The following is a 19,116-nucleotide window of genomic DNA, read 5'->3' as shown; positions in this document are numbered from 1 at the left end:
AGAGTTTTTAAAAAATTGAATTCAGAAATACATATATATACGTATATGAAATAATTTATTGATAAAAACCCCGAAGAAATACACCAATGTCTTACTAATTCGGATAGGGTGATTATGGTTGATTTTAACATTTCTTTTTTATATATTTCTCCAATGTATATATGTTACTTTTAGGGAAAAAATTCCTTTTAAAAATGGCCTAATCAAATTTAGAACTATTGCTGACAACTACAGCTATTATTAAATAAAAGAGCAGTGTTATATGTAATCTAACTCTTCACTGGGACAAGGACGAGAACAATTAAAGAGACAACTGTGTGTAGCCTCATATAATTATTCAGTGATGTGCATGTCTTCTAAGGAAATGGTCAGGGGACCTTTTCCATTTGAGGACTTTTCTTTGTGTGAAAATAATTGATTTCCAAAGTGAACGAATGTCTTTTTTTTTTTTTTTTCTATTCTAAACTAGCTGTCAATCCTTTTTTAAAAACAAGAAAGCACATCAGATTCTATTCAGTACATAGTCATTTTTGAGCAGCAACTATGCAATTAGGTTTTGGACTAGAAAAATGACTGCGGCATGGGCTGAATCCTAAAGGAAGCCATGTGCCAGAGGAGAGGGAGGCTTTAATTGTGCTACAATTGTAATTACAATGTATCCTCATTTTAATGAATATTTTTGCAGAGCAGAATATTAATGTCTGTCTTCAAACAGTATTTTCCCAGCCTATTATAAATAAAGTGAAACCTCAGCTCTTGAAAACTCATTTCTTGCCATTAATGGAGAAACTCAAGAAAAAGGCAGCAATGGTGGTATCTGAGGAAGACCATCTGAAAGCCGAGGCCAGGGGGGATATGTCCGAGGCTGAACTACTCATTCTAGATGAGTTCACTACTCTGGCCAGAGATCTCTATGCCTTCTACCCACTCTTGATTAGATTTGTGGACTATAACAGGTATAATGTTCAAAAGTGATTTAATTTCTCTAGTTCCATCATAACCTTGCTGGGTTCATGTGTCCCCTACTTAGCAATGAGCTTGTTTGTGATTATGACATAACCAAATGTTTAGACATAAGTTAATTTTCACTGAGCATCTTAGAACTACAGTTGGAAGTCACATTCTGGAGCAGTCTACTTTGTGCATGTAAAAGTTAGCAGTTTTGACAGTTATGATGTTTTAATTGTTTTAAATGTTACAACTGTACATTGAAGCCCTTTATGAGCTCAGTGGGCAGCATGTTCTTCCTTATTTTACTTGGTTTCAAATTTAAATTTGGGAGGGTAATTTTTTTTAAATTAACTTTGAGTAACTGGGAAGCCGCTTTGTTGATTATTCGATCCAGGGCAAAGTGGCTAAAAGAGCCTAACCCAGAAGCAGAGGACCTTTTCCGCATGGTGGCCGAAGTGTTTATCTACTGGTCAAAATCCCACGTAAGTAGGAAAATATTGACAGTGTTTACTGTTTGGTTTATGTTAAGGGCTTTCAAAATTTTAACCAATTTTCCAGTACCCTTAGTGAATACCTATGGTAATGTTTCTCTAGCTTGTCTCCTGGGTGTCACTAGTTGGTGAGGGGAGAGAACAGGTTCGCCTGGAGAGTTAGAGACAATCTTCTTTGGAGTTTTGTAATTTATCTTCAGAAAACCACGGGGATTTTTAATTGCACTTCATAAACATTTTTTATATTTGCCCCAAATCTTCGAGTAATATAGCCTAGAGACACAGCATTTTTATCCTCCAGCCTTCCTTCTCTATTGCCATTTTGCTATCTAACCCCAGTACTCATGCCTCAGTTTGAGAAATGCTGAGATAGTCTGGTGTTTTTCAATCATAGGACACACCTGTTTTACTTGTAAAGGTACTACTTTAAATTTCTTCTATCATCACACACTTTTGTTTCTATAGGAGTTTATTTTCACTCACCTTAGAATAAAATAAAGCTCCTGCTAGGAATCCTGTTGATAGAATTTATAAAGTACATCCTTAGTGAATTTTAACTCTTTTGTATATTGCAAGTAGAACTATCTATTTTTAAATATGAAAAAGATTTTAATCATAAGAATTTTATAGTATTCTATAATTATTTCCAATTAACTAGCAGAATATGGGTAAGTGAGCATTTTATTATTGTCCCAAATTATTTCAAAAGCTTAGAATTTTTGGATCAACTGTAATTCTATAGTACTTTATAAATGGGAGACTCTGAGAAAGTAAAAATAAAAACCTCAACCTCAGTTTCATTATTTTAGGTATCTTCCCAGTTTATTTCATCAGATTGTTATACAGATCCTATTACTTTGTAATGTAATATTTTTTAAAAATAAAATTTTCCTACTTAATATTTAGGATAATGAATATTATTTGTTGCCTACCTCTGAGGAGTCCATCAAACATCATATCAAAATGTATGTAAAAACATACATTAAAAAATTATAATCACACAAAAATAATATATGAAATAATGGCATTTTTAATGTGAATTTGTATCTTCACATTGACATTCATTTTCTGTGATATCATGGGAAATCTTTTAGATTCTTTATTTTCCTCTAGATAAAAGCAAATGATTTCTTATCCTGTGTAACTCATGTAAATGGGATGCATTAGATCATTCAGGGTACTTCTGAAGAAAATTTTGAAATCCAGAGCCCAGGAGTAAAGCACTTAAGAAAACTAAAAACTGCATATTTTTCCTTGAAGAACTGAGAATCTTCAACTTCCTCAATCACTAAAATACCAAAGAAGCTTCTTTAAATTTATATACAAGACAAAATTTTGGAAGAAGTGTATTTATCATAATCACTAGGTTTTTAGATGAACGTCTGATGATACTTTCAAGGATAGGAAAAAAATCTGAATATGTGCTTTTGAATCTCAGGAATATATTTAAAACAAATTTTTAAATATGTGTCGTATATATTCTTCCTCATATATTTAAAGATGAAACTATATGAGCAGCCATATTATTATTAATAATAAAATTAGAATGTTAATACGAGCTGAATAAAAGTCACAAGTTAGTCTTTTCATTGTCCTTCACATATCTTTTATTAGTCATCAATTATTACATATTTAGACACTTACTATGAAATTATTTTATTTAGGTTTTACTCATCTAAAAAAGATAGTTAACTTCTCTTTCAAAACTCTATGGTTATTTCTACTTTCATTTTGTGTTTGCTTTTTCTACTACCACTGCTCAAACACTTGACTTTGCCAGTGTTTTTATGTTCCTAAATTAAAGTGAATAAAATAATGTTAGAGTATTTGAAAAAGTAGATAAAATATCTGACAGAATGGAAAGTTACATCATATTTGTGCATGCCTTGGGAAGTCTATGTTTATCCCAAGAAGCAGTATATGCTTTTCACCAGCTGAATTGGGGTTTGAGTATTCATTCTACCCCTTGGTAGGTGTGTGACTTTGTTACTCAAATTTTCTGAACCTTAGTTTTCCCATCTTTGAAACATACATATTTATATCTAGTTCCCAGAATTGTTGCCCCTAGCCATGTGCCCTCATGGATATTCAAAAAAATATTTGTCCTCTTTCTTGATAAATCTTATATATCAAATTACTACTACCTTTGTAGAAACTTTTGGGTCCTGTATAACCTCTAATTACATGGACTTATTATCTGTGTGGTTTTAACTGAGATTTCCTTTGCAACTTTTCAGAATTTCAAAAGAGAAGAGCAGAACTTCGTGGTACAGAATGAAATCAACAATATGTCTTTCCTTATTACTGATACCAAATCAAAGATGTCAAAGGTATTGATATAATCTATTTCACTGTTCTAGAAAATGTCTGAATATAACTTTCATTGGTTGATTTTTTCTAGATTTTTGAAGGTTTATAACTGAAATTGGATAGATTTGGTAATGTCGTTTACTGATTAAGCACACACACACAGAGTTTTAAGGGTAGCCAGAATTTGTTTTAATTAGGTATGGTAAGACATGCAGACACAATGACTGTCATGAAGGGAGAAGTTTTTACTCACTGTTTCCTAGAAAGAGAAGGCACAGCATATAATGGGGGCATGGGCAGAAGCATCAGGGTTAGTCATGAGGCAGAGAGAGTGCAGGAAAAATGGGGGCAAGAACCTGGTTTCTGTAGGAAGGAACAGGCAAGACCAGGTAAGCAGGTTTCTCTGACATAGATTGGCTAGTTTGAATAATTTCAGTGGGCTCTGGGATATAAGGGCTGTTCCTAGTTGTCTGGTACCTGGTCTTGGGGTGATTAGGGCAGGTGGGTTGAGGCCCAGATAAAGGAGGTGATTGGGGAATATAGACTTTGGATTGGCTGGTTTGTATATGAAAGGTGTGCTTGCAGGCAAGTAATTTCCCATCTCCAGGAATTTATTAGCCCTAGGAGGGGCAATCAAGGATCAGCAAGGCCCCAAAATGTCAAAGCATCAGAATAAAAAGACATGCTTAATGTACACACACATGTTCACAAAATTGCCAGTCAGTATAATATACATATAACTAATCAATATTATATATTCATCAAGAGTAAATATATGTGTACTATTATATATAGACCTCAAAATAATTAGCTGCATTGTTTAAGAACCACATGCATGAATTCCAGGTTCTCACATATGAGGTGGGAAGTATGCCTCCAGATTTTTTGTTTTCTCTATCACTCATATTCCTTTCAAAACACTTTAAAATTCATGCCTTTATCTTTTGAATTACCACTAAATAAGAAAATGAATGTATTACATGGAGTAACACACACAAAGTATGCTGCCAAATGGCCAAAAATACAAAATAGTGTGGACATCTGGCCAAGGAAATCAGTCTCTACCAACTCAATAAATTATGGGAAGAGAGTTGCTATGGGAGGTACACCTACTCCACTCTACTCCAAGAGTGACTAGTCCATCCGACCTGCTTTGTTGGCAACCACCTGGACAGGAATATAGCATCACTCGATACACTTAGTCTTATTTAGAGTTTTAAATGCCATCTATTTGACACGGTTACACATGAACTAGAAGCTCATGCCAGCTGAAGCTTTGCCTGCCTAGAACATTCATCCAACTTGAGTCGGCTATTACTGCACGTGACCATGCTTTTGAAACACACGCAGAAAATGATGACTTTTCTTTCCTCTGGGATGACAATAAGCCTGAAGAGTGAGGAAATGCTTCTTCAGAAGATGCTATACCAAGGGTACACATTTTACCAGTGTTTTGAACTGAAAACTGTTAGTGAATTTCTCTGCTTAGGCAGCATGTTGTCCATTTAGGCCAGTGTTGATAAAGGCATAGAGAAAGGACGTAAGAGGTGAGTGTTTCCTTTGGAGGATGACAGTGATTCCAGTGTATCATCAAACTCAAGATAAATTAAAGCTCTTTAGAGCAGAGGTCTGTGTATCCTTGCATAGACATTCTCTTCCTTCTTTCCCATCATTCTGGTCCAGTGATTCTCAAAGCACATGTTCAAAGCAGCAGAGCTAACTATAAACAAATGGTAACATTTACACCTATTTTCGGGAAAGAAATTGAAAGTAATGGATTGGAGCATCTCAATTTTTTTGTGTGTGTGAGGAAGATTAGCCCTGAGCTAACATCTGTGCCAGTCTTCCTCTATTGTGTATGTGGGATGCTGACACAGCGTGGCTTGATGAGTGGTACATAGGTCTGTGCCTGGGATCCGAACATGAGAACCTGGGCCGCCGAAGCAGAGCGTGCGAACTTAACCACAACGCCACTAGGCCGGCCCTGGAGCATCTCAGTTTTAATGTTTTCCCCCCAAATTTTCTCAAACCTTTTAGTCTTTTTACCATATGACTGCTAACACTCTGAAACAAGACAGATAGCAAATAATAGTAATATTAATGAAAAATTTAGAAATTACTCATTATGCTTTGCTTTCTTGTTTTTACAAGTTTGTTTTTGTTTTTGCCTGCATACGTGCTTGAAGTTTTATATCTCATAAGTACAATAAACTTCTTTCCTAGAAATAATGTTTCCAGTTCAAACAGTGGAGTCAAAAACACAAATAGGTTACATTTTTTTTACTAAAGGAATCATGATGTCCATGTGTTTCAGCATTTGGGCAGGTTTGAGCATCACTGTGTTGGCCATAGCAGCATTGTAACCGCAGTTTTATCAGTATCCTTGCGGTGCTCTGCTGACCAAGGATGGCATGAAGGACCCAAAAGTGGGATGTAGGCAAGGGATGAGTGACATCTCTCCCAAAAAGCTGTCCTGTTTAGATCTAGTGCCGAGAGTGGATAACAGGAGACGGCCATAGAACTTAGAGCTAAAGCTGAAATGGACCGAGAGATGTTCCCCTTGCAATGCTGAGAGCAGAGCGGTGCAGAAAGCTTCAGGGCTTCCCGTGACAAGACCTCAAACCGTGTGCCTGAGGCATCACGGCAGCAGTTAAATCCACTCCCCCCGCCGAGTCCTGAAGGAAAAAGGAACTTTTGAAGAGGGATTTAGACCAAATTCGAATACAAACCAGAGGACAAACTGTCATGTATCAGTCTTCAGTTAATCACCCAAGCAGGGATCATTGCTATTTATGGAGTGCTGTTTTCCAAATTAGAAGAGAATATGAAATAGATGACTGAGGCCGGCAGACCCATTTGGAATATGGTAATCTGGGATAGGGAACTTCATTTTAATTTAAAGTAAAATGCATGTAGCCTATGAGGTAGAGAGAGGCCAGTGCCTATGGGCCATAATGCTCTTAGGAGGAGAGTAACCACATGTGTGCGATATGGAACCCCTGCTGTGCCCTTGCCTGGGACATTCGAAATGGTGGTAGTGACTACAGCAGGTGGCTATTAGTGTACCAATTAATATGTAGCCGGGTGAGTGCTCTCCCTTCAGTGAAGCCTGCCTCCTCCCGCTCCCTCCTATGTCCTCACTTAGCCCTTGGTTACTCTCAGCAGGGCCCTGGGCCGTTGTGCTGCAGTCCATCTGTGGCTTCTTTTAGACTATACATTCTTCAGGGCAGGGAACATATTTGATTCACTTGGTAACTCTAAAGCGCAATGCATAGCAGCTACTTAATTAATACGGACAAATTAAAACTTGACTTTAACAACCTTTAATCAAGGTTTTTTTGTGTGTTTTATTTTTACTGTTGTTTTCCCTGACTTGCTATTACAGTGGTACAAGATATATAATATTGCATCATTAGATGGCTAGCATTGCTGAAGTTTTTAATTTCATAACTTGTTTTAAAAACATATACAGATAGCATCTATTACAGATTCTCTATGTCAGTTTGTTGATGTGAGAAAAAATAGTGGGATTTGCCTGTTACGTTATAGAATGTTATTCTATTTTTTCTTAAGATTTCAATTCCTGCTGAAATGTAGCAACTGGTATTAGTTGTTTAAAGCTAGGCTCACTATTTTTTCCAGTTTTGCTAAGATATAATTGACATTTAACATTGTGTAAGTTTAAGGTGTACAACCTGTTGATTTATACACTTATGTATTGCAACATGATAAATGCCATAGCCTTGGCTAACACCTGCATTATGTCACATAATTACCATTTATTTTTTGTGATGAAAACATTTAAGATCTATGCTCTTAGCAACTTTCCAGTATATAATACAGTATTATTAGCTATAGTCACTTTATTGTACATTATATTCCCAGAACTTAGTCATCTTATAACTGGAAGTTTGTACCATTTGGCCAACATCTCTCCATTTCCCCCACTCCTCAGCCCCTGGTAACCACCATTCTTCTCTCTGTTTCTATGAGTTTGGCTCTTTTACATTCCACATATAAGTGAGATCATACAGTATTTGTCTTTCTCTGTCTCATTTATTCGCTTAGCATAACGCCCTCATGGTTCATCCATGTTGTTGCAAGTGGCGGGATTTCCGTCTATCTAATGGATGAATAATACTCTGTTGTATATATATGTACACCACATCTTCTTTATCCATTCAACCACTGGTGGACACGCAGGTTGTTTCCATATCTTGGCTATTGTGAATATGCTGCAGTGAACATGGGAGTGCAGATATCTCTTTGAGAGCTTGATTTCATTTCCTTTGGATATGTACCCAGAAGTGAGATTGCTGGATCATATGGTAGTTCTATTTTTAATTTTTTGAGGAACCTCTATACTGTTTTCCATAATGGTTGAACCAATTTACATTCCCACCAAAAGTGCACAAGGGTTCCCTTTCCTCCATATCCTTGCCAAAACTTACCTCTTGTCTTTTTAACAATTAGACTAACTTTTATAATTAGTATATCTAAAATTTTTTTTAAAATCATAAATATCTATGTTTTGGAAGGGATTGGTAGGCTATTTCAGTATAGGAATATTAGAAAATTCTTCTGTTTTTCATGGTCCTCTGTTAAATTTTTGTTTCTCAAAATGGAGCAATTTATAGTTGCCTTTAGTGTTGATTTAAATTATTTTCATTATAAAGTCACTTAAATATTTATAAATATCAAACCAGGTATAAGCTCTTTCTGCTTATATAACCATAAAATAAAAAGAACTTTACAAGTTAAAATCAAAGAAACTCCAACATCAGTAAAATTTAAACTTTAATGCATTGGGTTATATTGTTTTGCTGAAACTAAATTACCAGTACTAGATAAAAATATGTTTGCATAATTTGTATCAATTTGTTTAATTTTTAGGATGGTAGATGGTAGTTCCTCATTTAGATAATTATTTTTATCACTGTGGTTATGTTTCCTTTTGGCAAACAGCTCATTTAAAACCACTGATCCATTATTTTTATGGGTTAATCAATTTAATAGTACAAATAATTATTCACTGTGCTTTTTCTACTAAAATTTTTGAGAATAATCTCTTACAAATTGGTACAGATAAAAATGAGATCCATGTTGGGGCTGGTCTGGTGGCTTATCGGTTAGATTCACGTGCTCCGCTTTGGCGGCCCAGGGTTTGCAAGTTCGGATCCCAGGCATGGACGTACGCACTGCTTATCAAGCTGTGCTGTGCCAGGCGTCCCACATATAAAGTGGAGGAAGATGGGCATGGATGTTAGCCCAGGGCCAGTCTTCCTCAGCAAAAAAAAAAAAAAAAGAGGAGGATTGGCAACAGATGTTAGCTCAGGACTAACTTTCCTCACCAAAAAAAAAAAAGAGAGAGAGAGATCCATGCAATAAGTACATCTTTTTGGAAAGTGAATACAATTCTTATTGCTGTGGTTCAGATATTATAGTTTTGATATAATATATCAATATATACTGTATATGTAATGATATATTATATACATTATATAATATGTATTATATTATTAACATAATATATAAGCTACCATTACTATATGATGACTCAATTGTTTCACTACTTTCACTATGCAAAAACTTCTTTCAACATCACATTGTGATATATTTTGCCTTCTTTTGGGAAAAGCAAATCATTTGTATATGAACTTCTGTTTTTTTTCTCAGTAGCCCAAAACTGTTGCAATATGTCATTATCATGAAAATATCTTCGATGTTTGATTGATTGCTACAAAGAGATTTAACATGCACAAAGAAGTGAATATGGGACAATTATTTTAGTTTTGACGTCAGAACGTGCCCTCTTAATAGAAATGAGAATACTCACTACCCAGTGAAAATTAGCCTCTGTCTTTTGAGGTGACTCTGTGGCATGAGCATAACCTTCAGTAAAATCACAAGAGAAACCTGAAGTAGCATGGCTGTACTTATTTTGTAAACAGGCCATCCAGAGATAATCCTTTGCATACTACCAATTAGTATATTACACCTGTTTCCACCAGATAGGGATTAAGGCCCTGGGGGGACAGGTCTGCAGACGTTATAAAAGGCAAATGTATTTTATAAACCATATATGTTTGTGTGTATGTATTGCAAAGCAAGCATTTGTTAAAAATAAACCATTTATTCTTAATTCTTTTTCCCTCTTAAGTATTGAAAATTATAAAACATACAATGTCTGAAATTACCATAAATTTTTCATATATCCTTCTGCTTCTCTAAAATTTCAATGTGCATTTTCCTTCTAAAATCATATAGATATGCATACTAGTGAATTGTATAATGACCTGGGAATCTGAGGGTAGGACTTAAAATTAGCAAGAGATGCTAAGAAGGACAGAGAAGAATTATTCTCAGTAGAATTTTCAAAAATAAGGACGAACAGAAACTAAGGAAGATGAAACCACAAGTTAGAAAAGGTTCATAGTTCTGAATGTGAGAAAAGCAGTCACAGATTCCAACGCTTAGCTTTGTTCCACAGGCAGCTGTTTCTGATCAGGAAAGGAAGAAAATGAAGCGCAAAGGAGATCGATATTCCATGCAGACCTCTCTTATTGTAGCAGCGCTGAAGCGATTACTGCCCATTGGGTTGAACATTTGTGCCCCTGGGGACCAGGAGCTCATTGCTCTGGCCAAAAATCGATTTAGTATGGTAAGTTTCCTTTTCATAGCAGTGGTAATGACCATTCGACCTCCAGACTGTCAAGTGTCGCACTCCTTTGTCTCACTGCTCGATGTCAATTTCATTTGCATTAAATGTTTTATTAAGCGGTTTTTTGGCAAGGCTCTAAGACTCAGATACGAAGATTATTATTACTTTTTTTTGGAGGCTGACTTTTATTTCTAAATTATGTTAAACACCTCCAGGGCATATTCAGGAACCAAATGTAAACCAAACAAACAAGTCGCTGGTAGTGAAAAAAAAAAAATGGATTTCATATGAACTCCTATATAAAATTCGTGATAAGAAGTGTATTCAAATTTATGAAGGGTGACTTTTCAATGTTAGAAGCATGATGTATTGTGCTGATTGTGCTTAGATGAGGTGTTAACTTTTAAATCAGCAGCTCTTCTCCTTTGCAAGCATCAGGATTTTAGTTCTCAAGATTTCCTTGTTATTCGCCTTCATGGCTACACAGATGAGGATGCAATTTTTCAAAAATAGACATTAGGATTACTAATTTATGTTTATGTAAATTGGAGGACATATTCTTCCTCCGCCTGTTCCCGCACTGAAGCACTCCTCTGTGTATCCAGAGTGTGATATCCTAATGAGCAAATTGAGAGGAGGTTGTGGCAGAGTGAGCTGCAGGATGCAGTTCTGTTGGTGGTTGTCTAATATTTGATTCTCAGGGTTTGCTCTTCGTTATTACTGGATCATGGGGGATGTTGTTAAATGCTAAAATTACTTTGTGGAGATTTTGGAGACTGCTGGAGACGTACTTCTGTTTGAACCCAAGGGAACAGGCTTCTACCCCACTTCTTGTGAACTGGGAATTCAGTTCCGTTGAATCTGTATGCACTTACTGTGGAGTTAAAGTAGGTTGTTGTCTTGTTTCAAGTCACAGCAGTATCAAGAAGTTGTCTGGGGGCCAGCCCGGAGGTGCAAGTGATTAAGTGCTCGCGCTCCGCTTTGGCGGCCCGGGGTTCGCAGGTTCGGATCCCGGGTGCGCACCGACACACCACTTGTCAGGCCATGCTGTGGCGGTGTCCCATATAAAGTAGAGGAAGATGGGCACGGATGTTAGCCCAGGGCCAAGCTTCCTCAAGAAAAAAGAGGAGGATTGGCATCGGATATTAGCTTAGGGCTAGTCCTGCTCACCAAAAAAAAAGAAATTGTCTGAAATTATCTAAAAGAGAACCCCCAAAATTTGTGGCATGTATTTCAATCCTATAATGATATTTGTTCAGACATATACCATTTCCAAAGAAGTTGGAGTTATTTCTATTGACTTGTGACAGGTGATGCATTATAAGACTTCTTTTAGGTAACATATATTTCTTGACAGAAAGACACTGAGGATGAAGTACGAGATATAATCCGCAATAATATTCATTTACAAGGCAAGGTAAGCCAAATTTTATTCTAAGGCACATTTAGTATCCATAAATTAGTTAATCTCTCTTGAGAATAGTACTACAAATAATGTTACTTTAGCAATTAAGATACTGAAAATGTATTGTTTTAATCAGCATTATCTTACTTGCAAATCCTTTTGTGTTAAAGACTCTTATGGTAATAAATGATGTATTTTTAAAGATCATCAGAGATGTCAGACTTTGAAAAAAATATGTCACCAGTTGAAACAAAGGTTGGAAATTTCCTTCATAAGGCTGAGTTTGAAGACCTTTGGGAAATGGAGACAGGTGTCTATAACAATTTGAGATTTTACGTCTAGTGCTAAGTAATTAAATTTGTGTATTTAAGAGTCATTAGTACGTAGGCGATATTGAGAATTGCTGCAGTAGAAATAAATGAATTGACCTAGGAAGGCAAGTGTACCTTTAGAAGAAAAACATGAATGGAAACCAAGATAATATCTGCTTTTTAATGGTGGGTGAAAGAATTACTAGAAGTAGTTTTTGTGGTTTAGTAAGCATTTTCTATTATTTGGAAATTTTTCGTACTAGTGGATGAATTATTCATTTGTTTATAGAATGTGTTACGTAGTGTAAGAAGTCTAACAATTTATTATTTTGACTTAGCCTATTTGCTTCTATTTTGATGTCCCTTCTGAGGAATTTTTTAAATTATAAAAATGTCCAAATGTCAAAAAGTAGTGACTGCAGTATAATGTATGCCTTTCTGGGTATTAAATTGTTTCTTTCCAAAGATTCAAGCCATGTTCGTTTTCTTTTAATACTTTGGAATATAATATGATAAAGGCGAGACATGCCTTTACAATATTCACAATGCACAAATACTTATATAGAGCGAATTTAACATGCACTTTGATGTGTACTCAGTCATACATTTAGTAATAACTTCTCCAGAGTAGAAGATTAATTCCTATTAGTGCATGATCTCTTTTCAGATAGCAAAAAGGTTTTTATCATTTTTTTAAAATGTTCTTAAAGCCTCCAACTGAACCTCAAGTGAAAAGTTGGTGCCACCTACTTGGGTGTTTGAGGAGATTCCGTACCCCCGAAAGAGCCTCAAAGGACTCCAAACCACACTCTGAGAACCATGGTCTAGGACAATCACCACTGAGCAGAGACAGGAAATGTTTAGTACCTCTTAGGAGAGGGTTTATGCCACTCTCAGGAAATGGTCAATTAAAAAAGGTTATGTCTTGGATAAGCAGAAAGAAATTCTTCCGTTATATTCTAGAGGTTACTTGTAGGAATATTTTGGACAATTTATATTGTGTTTTGGGGAGTTGGGAAGAAAGAGGAGAGTGGAAAAGGAAACACATTTATAATCAATATTTCACCTCCAAATGAATGCAACCAGAACATAAAAAGATAATGAATACATATTCTTTTTGACATTTCATTCTATAGATTTTTATGCTGGGAGTTAGGTACATATATTATGGAGATATAAAGACTTGCAAAAAATGAAGTCTTTTGTTGCCAACTCCTTCTTGAACACATTGTCTTGAAATTGTAGAAATGGTAATCCTGGGGCAGGGAGAGTAATTATATATTACAGAGTATAAAGATTGTATTTATTTTGCCAAATATAAGTAAGAATGCATATTAAAATCTAGAAGTAGCAAAAGTAGTCCTCAGATGAAAAAAGTATATGGAGAAAAAGACCTTTGTTTTATCTAAGGGCAAATGGAGTTTATAGGTCATTCAGTGTACAGAGCTCTGTTTCTATGTTTGCCTCTAGAAGAAGGTTATTTTTGACATTTCAAACTGTGCTTTCTCAGACTAGGGGTTGTGAAGATGTAGGTGGTGTCCATTTACTTCTGCTTCATTGCTCTCCATCTCCCGTTTTTAATGGAGATTTTAAAGGGGAGGAAAAGATAAGGGAATTGCTTTACCTTTTTGTTAGTGAATAGTTGTTCTATATTATTTATTTGAAGTAACATACTCTATCCCCTGTAAAGATGCTTATATTTGTCAGTTTCTATGAATTGTAATAATCCTTTTTAAAAACATATGGAATTCAGTTTTATCTTTCAGGAAATTGGACAGTATTGAAAAGAAGAATGTATAGACTCCTTCATTATAAGAATATGATTTTATAGCCCTCTATTTATATTAATTGATATTTTTGTTTTAGTGAGACTAAGCTCTATTGTAGTCCCTATATTTATAGATAAATGTGATCCTATATCATTGTCTATAAAAGAATACATACATCTTTCAGAGTTTGACTGTGGAAGGAGAAGAGAAAGATAAAAGATTGCCTGTTTGCTTTCCCTGGCTGTCTCCCACTCATCCTTAAATCTTAGTTGAAACGTCACTTGTTTAGAGAAATCTTCCCAACCACCAACAGATTAGGTTAAATCTCATGGTACCTTATATTTCTTTTTAGTAGCCCTCATCTTAATTGTAAATGTTTGTTTAATGTCCCTCTTCCCCACTAGATGATAAATTTCTTGAGTACAAGGTCCTTCTCTGTCTTGATCTCTGCCTACTGTTTTGACACTGTGCTATGCTCAATAATTGTACATTGACTCTTCAGAAGTAGGTCTTCCCCTCTTTACATTGTAACCTTGTATTTTGTGAACTTTCTTTTTTCTTCTGCAGTTGGAGGATCCTGCTATTAGATGGCAAATGGCTCTTTACAAAGACTTACCAAACAGGACTGAAGATACTTCAGATCCTGAGAAGACAGTAGAAAGAGTATTGGATATAGCAAATGTGCTTTTTCATCTTGAACAGGTTAGATTTTGTGTTGATTCAGTTATATTTTCCGTGACCCTCTAAAAACATTTTTAAAAGAGAATCGGTGTTAATTTGTTAATTACGGGGCAGAAAATATGTATGTTCAGCATTTTCCTTATAAGGAATGTATGGCTCCGGAGATATTAGTATCTAATGAACACAATTTCCAAACTTCTAATTTTTGCAGCAATATATAGATAATGTATTTGGAGAGATCAAGGCCTTTGTTTTACTGTCTTTTTCAAAATATTTCTAAAAGTATACAGATAATTAGGATTATATACGTAATTTTAACTCATTCTAACAAAAATTTTAGGAGTTACACCTGATTTCAAATGTTTTATGCTTGTATCATTTTTTATTACTGTTCATAACAACATGTTTGAGATACTGTCTTTCACTGGATTAATATTTGAATTTTTCTTGTCAGTTGCTTAAGCTTTCTTTTTATGAGAGATTTTTTTGAGCTAATTTTCTTCAGCATCAGCAATAAATTACTTTTAGGGAAGAGCAATTGATTGATATTAAAACCATTTGAGAAGAGTCTTTTTGTATAATTTTTCAGTTGTGTCCTATTTTAAACTACAAAGCTCACTGTGTGTTTGATTTTTTTATTCATTACCTTTGCTCAAGAATTCCCAAACCAATAATATTTGAAACATTATCAATCATTGGGTTATATTTTTGTATGAGGAATCTTCTGGCTTAGGCAAAATATCTGTAACACAGAGATGTAGTCTCTATTTCTCATGAGGCCCATTCAACAAAGTAGCAGCAGTGAGAGAGCGCATTGTGAGCCCAACAGTGTGATGTCATTGGGCCTCTGTGACAGTACTTGCCTGATGTGGCATATGGTTATTTTACACTGAGCATAAAATAATAAAATGCCCAATGTCTTATGAGGAACTTTGTCACCTAAATGTTCTGCAGAACATATTAGTATAGCAATAATAAACATTTTTCTTTGATTCCTATTTTATAGTACCTGGTGATCTCCCACCCCTGTCGTGCCAGTTAAATAACATAAGGATATCATCTAATGTAGTAGTTTTTAAATTTCCTTCTTGCTTACTCAAATGCCCCCCAAATGCCAATAACTTCTCCAATGCCATGCAATTTATCGCTACATGTGATGGGATTAAACTAAGATACTCTTAACCATATGACTATCAACATGTATTTATATTATGTAACGTATTAATAATATAATATAACACAATTTAGGGAACTTAATATTTTCCCTAAATATTTTCATGAAATATTAAATAAATATAAATTATCATCAATCAGCAAATGACGAAATTTGACGTGATGAAATTTTAAGTGATTTATATAAAGTCATAGAGTTGTGTTTTCAGAATTATATACATATTTAAGAAGATTATTAAATGTTAATTAAGTGGCTGCTGGAGGACCATTTCTGGCAGCCCTTAATCTACCATAACTTTTATTCTTCCTGATTTTCGTACACATCTCTGGATTGGTGTGAATGAATTTTAGATACATTAAATGAAACTTATTGAAATCTGATTATGTTTCATTATATACATGTATTATATATTCATAAATATATGCCATCATGATGATGTCGTTTTTAAAGTAGTGAGATTCATTTTTACTAAGCAGCTGTTCATTCCATGAACGTTTCTTGAGTGCACTACCATATGGCAGCATTATACTCTGCAGGTGCTGGGGGTTGGCTACTGTCCCCCTACTCAAGTAGCTCATGTTCTAGTAGAGAATGTGGTTATATAAATAAATAAATATGTAGTGGCATAGATGTGCTAAGATAAAATGTGCTGAAGAGAATATAAAAGGAGCCCCAGTGTCATCTAGTTGTGAAGTAGGTGATCCCTGTGTAAATCTTAAAGGAGAAGTAGGAATTATCTAGGAAAGGGTAAGGAGCTCAGATTTTAGTTCAGGCCAGATATTCTTCAAAATGTTAAGGATATGACAGAGTTGGTTTATTATGAAAGGAGCATTTTTGAGTAAAAAGAAATTGTCAATTATCAAAGAATAGAAAAAAGTGGAAGATATCTGTGTGTAGAATGCATGCCTTTAATACCTCTATTCTAATGTTAATTTGTGGTTGAGTCATAGAGTAGTTTGCAAAGAATATGTTCACTTGGTAAACTCAGTGCAAAACAGTGGGTGCACAAGAAATACTTGATTTGATTTATCTCAAGTATCAGCGACCTTTGTAAATTTATGTTTTGTATGTACATCTGGTAATTTTTCTCATGAGAATAAGCTGTCTCCTTTGAATTTCCTAACAAAAGATACATCTTGGTGTTCACCTTCGGATTACAGATCTTCCCAATATCTATTTATTTGATTTATAGGAAAACCCACTATTTAAAGTCTTTCCTTTTATAATAAAATGCTCTGCAAAATGGTAAGCTTCACGATGGCAGAGACCTTTTCTACCGTGTTCACTACTGTATCTCCAATGCCTCGGTACTTAATCATATTCGTTGACTGTCACCCATGCTGATCTGAATGCTGTATTCCCATAAAAAGCTACTATTTACAGTTTTGGATCTCAAAATGGAACTTTAGGTTGAAATGCGTTGGGTCTAGTTGAATAACACTACCCTTGATTCTGTGTTCACCTACAATGTTAAGTCTCAACAGTGTTTTGTTTCACTCAGCAATCATCAAGAAGAAATTGAAGTGGACAATTAAGTGTGTATTGATCCTTATGGAGGGAAGAAGGTCACAGAAATAAACGCTTTCAAATTAGACAAGTTTCTTTGTTCAAATTTCTAAACTACTGCAGTCCAAACATTCTTAATGTTTTCTTCAGGCATTAATACATTCATATTTTGACCCTTTACTGCAAAGGATAATAAACTTAGTTTTACTTTTTTAGCTAACATAACATTTTTATTTCTTTCAGAAATCTACATGTATGCGCCGGAGATATTACAATCCGGGAAGTACAGTGTTAAATTGCCTAGAGATTACTAATTAATTTAGAGTTACATGTTGGGGTTTTTTTTTCTCTCTAATACTTGTAATTAATCTCTTTTTCCTCTTGGAGTTCCAAATGCCATTAGCTAAATAAATAGCTTGCTTGCATCATTTACTGCAACTTTTGAATTCTCATTTGTCCCTATCTAACAAAATCGTTATATATTTTAACATTTTTGCAAAATTAAACTCTTACTCACTCCTAGTAATGTGTTCATGAAGCCTTGTCATCTTCTCTCCATCCTATTATATTAAGGAGCAGTAGATTTTCATTTAAATTTTCTTTAACTGCCTTTTCGTGTTTACTGCTGTAACTCTTATGATAAAATTAGTTAAAATGGATACAGTTAGAGTAGGGTAATTTTTTGTGTAGGTGGAAGATATGTTTTAGAACCATGAAGAAACAGATTCTGAGAAGGATGCAAAATGAGTTTATATAGAATGATTTTATATTTCTTTGATTTTAGAGATGACATAGCTTCTACAGTACACACTATTGGGAAAATATTATATTTTTACTAAGGAAAATATGTAGCATTTGAAACTATTTCACATTTAGCATTGGGTAACTTTTAAGATACGGGCTTTTCATAATAATTTTAGGAATTGGAATTCCAAAAATTTTTACTAAAGTGGTGCAGCTGTTTAACACTGTATTTTTGAGGGTAGTTTGAGGTTTAAATATTTATTTCTTTGTGTCATTTTACCTCAGGTGGAACATCCTCAGAGATCTAAAAAGGCTGTATGGCACAAGCTGCTCTCTAAGCAAAGGAAAAGGGCAGTGGTAGCCTGCTTCCGAATGGCTCCTTTGTATAATCTGCCAAGGTCAGAATTCTTTTAATGTTTATAGTAGATTAAAGTTATTTTTGCCCTAATAAATGGTAGGAGTCTAGCATTTACATTAACATGAGTATGATAGTCCAAGAGAAGGATGGAGAAATTTATTGGCTCTTCTGTGTAATACTTGACTTTTTCTTTGTTGGGTATTCTCAGAGAACTGTGTTCTGTAATGTAGTTGTTAAATGACTTTTCAGTACTGAGACAGATCTACTCACATATGTGAGGCAAGATAGAGTAATTAAGAACTCTTTCTTTGGAGTCAGATTGCTTTCACTGATATCCTGACATCTCAGCTTATGGCTATACGACATTGGTCAAGTTTCTTACCTGGCTTTGTTATAGTTTTCTCATCTGCACCATGGTAAGATTTGCCTCAGAGTTCTTCAGATTCTTTAATGAGTTGAGGTATACAGAGTGCTTAGAACCGAACTTGACACAATAGATGTTCTTTGTTGTTTATGTGGAACTAACTTATGGGAATAACATAAAACTAGTATGGAACTAACTTATGGAACTAACTTAAAAGAAAGTCACAATTTTCTTTTATCCTTTCTTATATTTGAATTTTATCCACATCTCTCAACCTCATGATGCATTTGCCGATTCTTATAGTCTTCACTGGTCTTCTTTTATTTCCACTTATCATCAGTATCCCAGGATTTAATCTTTATATGTATACTCCCATAAAGTTCACTTAATG

General features: G+C 34.8%; 1 protein-coding gene across 1 annotated transcript in view; it reads left to right on the top strand.

Moving 5' to 3' along the window:
- RYR2 (ryanodine receptor 2) overlaps positions 1 to 19,116 on the top strand; it is a 683,573-nt gene that overhangs the window by 571,780 nt on the left and 92,677 nt on the right. The window contains exons 68-74 of the mRNA XM_058542954.1: positions 716 to 956; positions 1,346 to 1,433; positions 3,680 to 3,772; positions 10,243 to 10,413; positions 11,771 to 11,830; positions 14,466 to 14,600; positions 18,289 to 18,401. Coding sequence (XP_058398937.1) covers positions 716 to 956; positions 1,346 to 1,433; positions 3,680 to 3,772; positions 10,243 to 10,413; positions 11,771 to 11,830; positions 14,466 to 14,600; positions 18,289 to 18,401 — 901 coding nt within the window. The remainder of the gene's footprint in view (positions 1 to 715; positions 957 to 1,345; positions 1,434 to 3,679; positions 3,773 to 10,242; positions 10,414 to 11,770; positions 11,831 to 14,465; positions 14,601 to 18,288; positions 18,402 to 19,116) is intronic.

This window comes from Diceros bicornis, chromosome 6 (assembly GCF_020826845.1).
Source record: "Diceros bicornis minor isolate mBicDic1 chromosome 6, mDicBic1.mat.cur, whole genome shotgun sequence".
NCBI lineage: Eukaryota > Metazoa > Chordata > Mammalia > Perissodactyla > Rhinocerotidae > Diceros > Diceros bicornis.
This window is presented reverse-complemented; position numbering and strand designations above follow the sequence as displayed.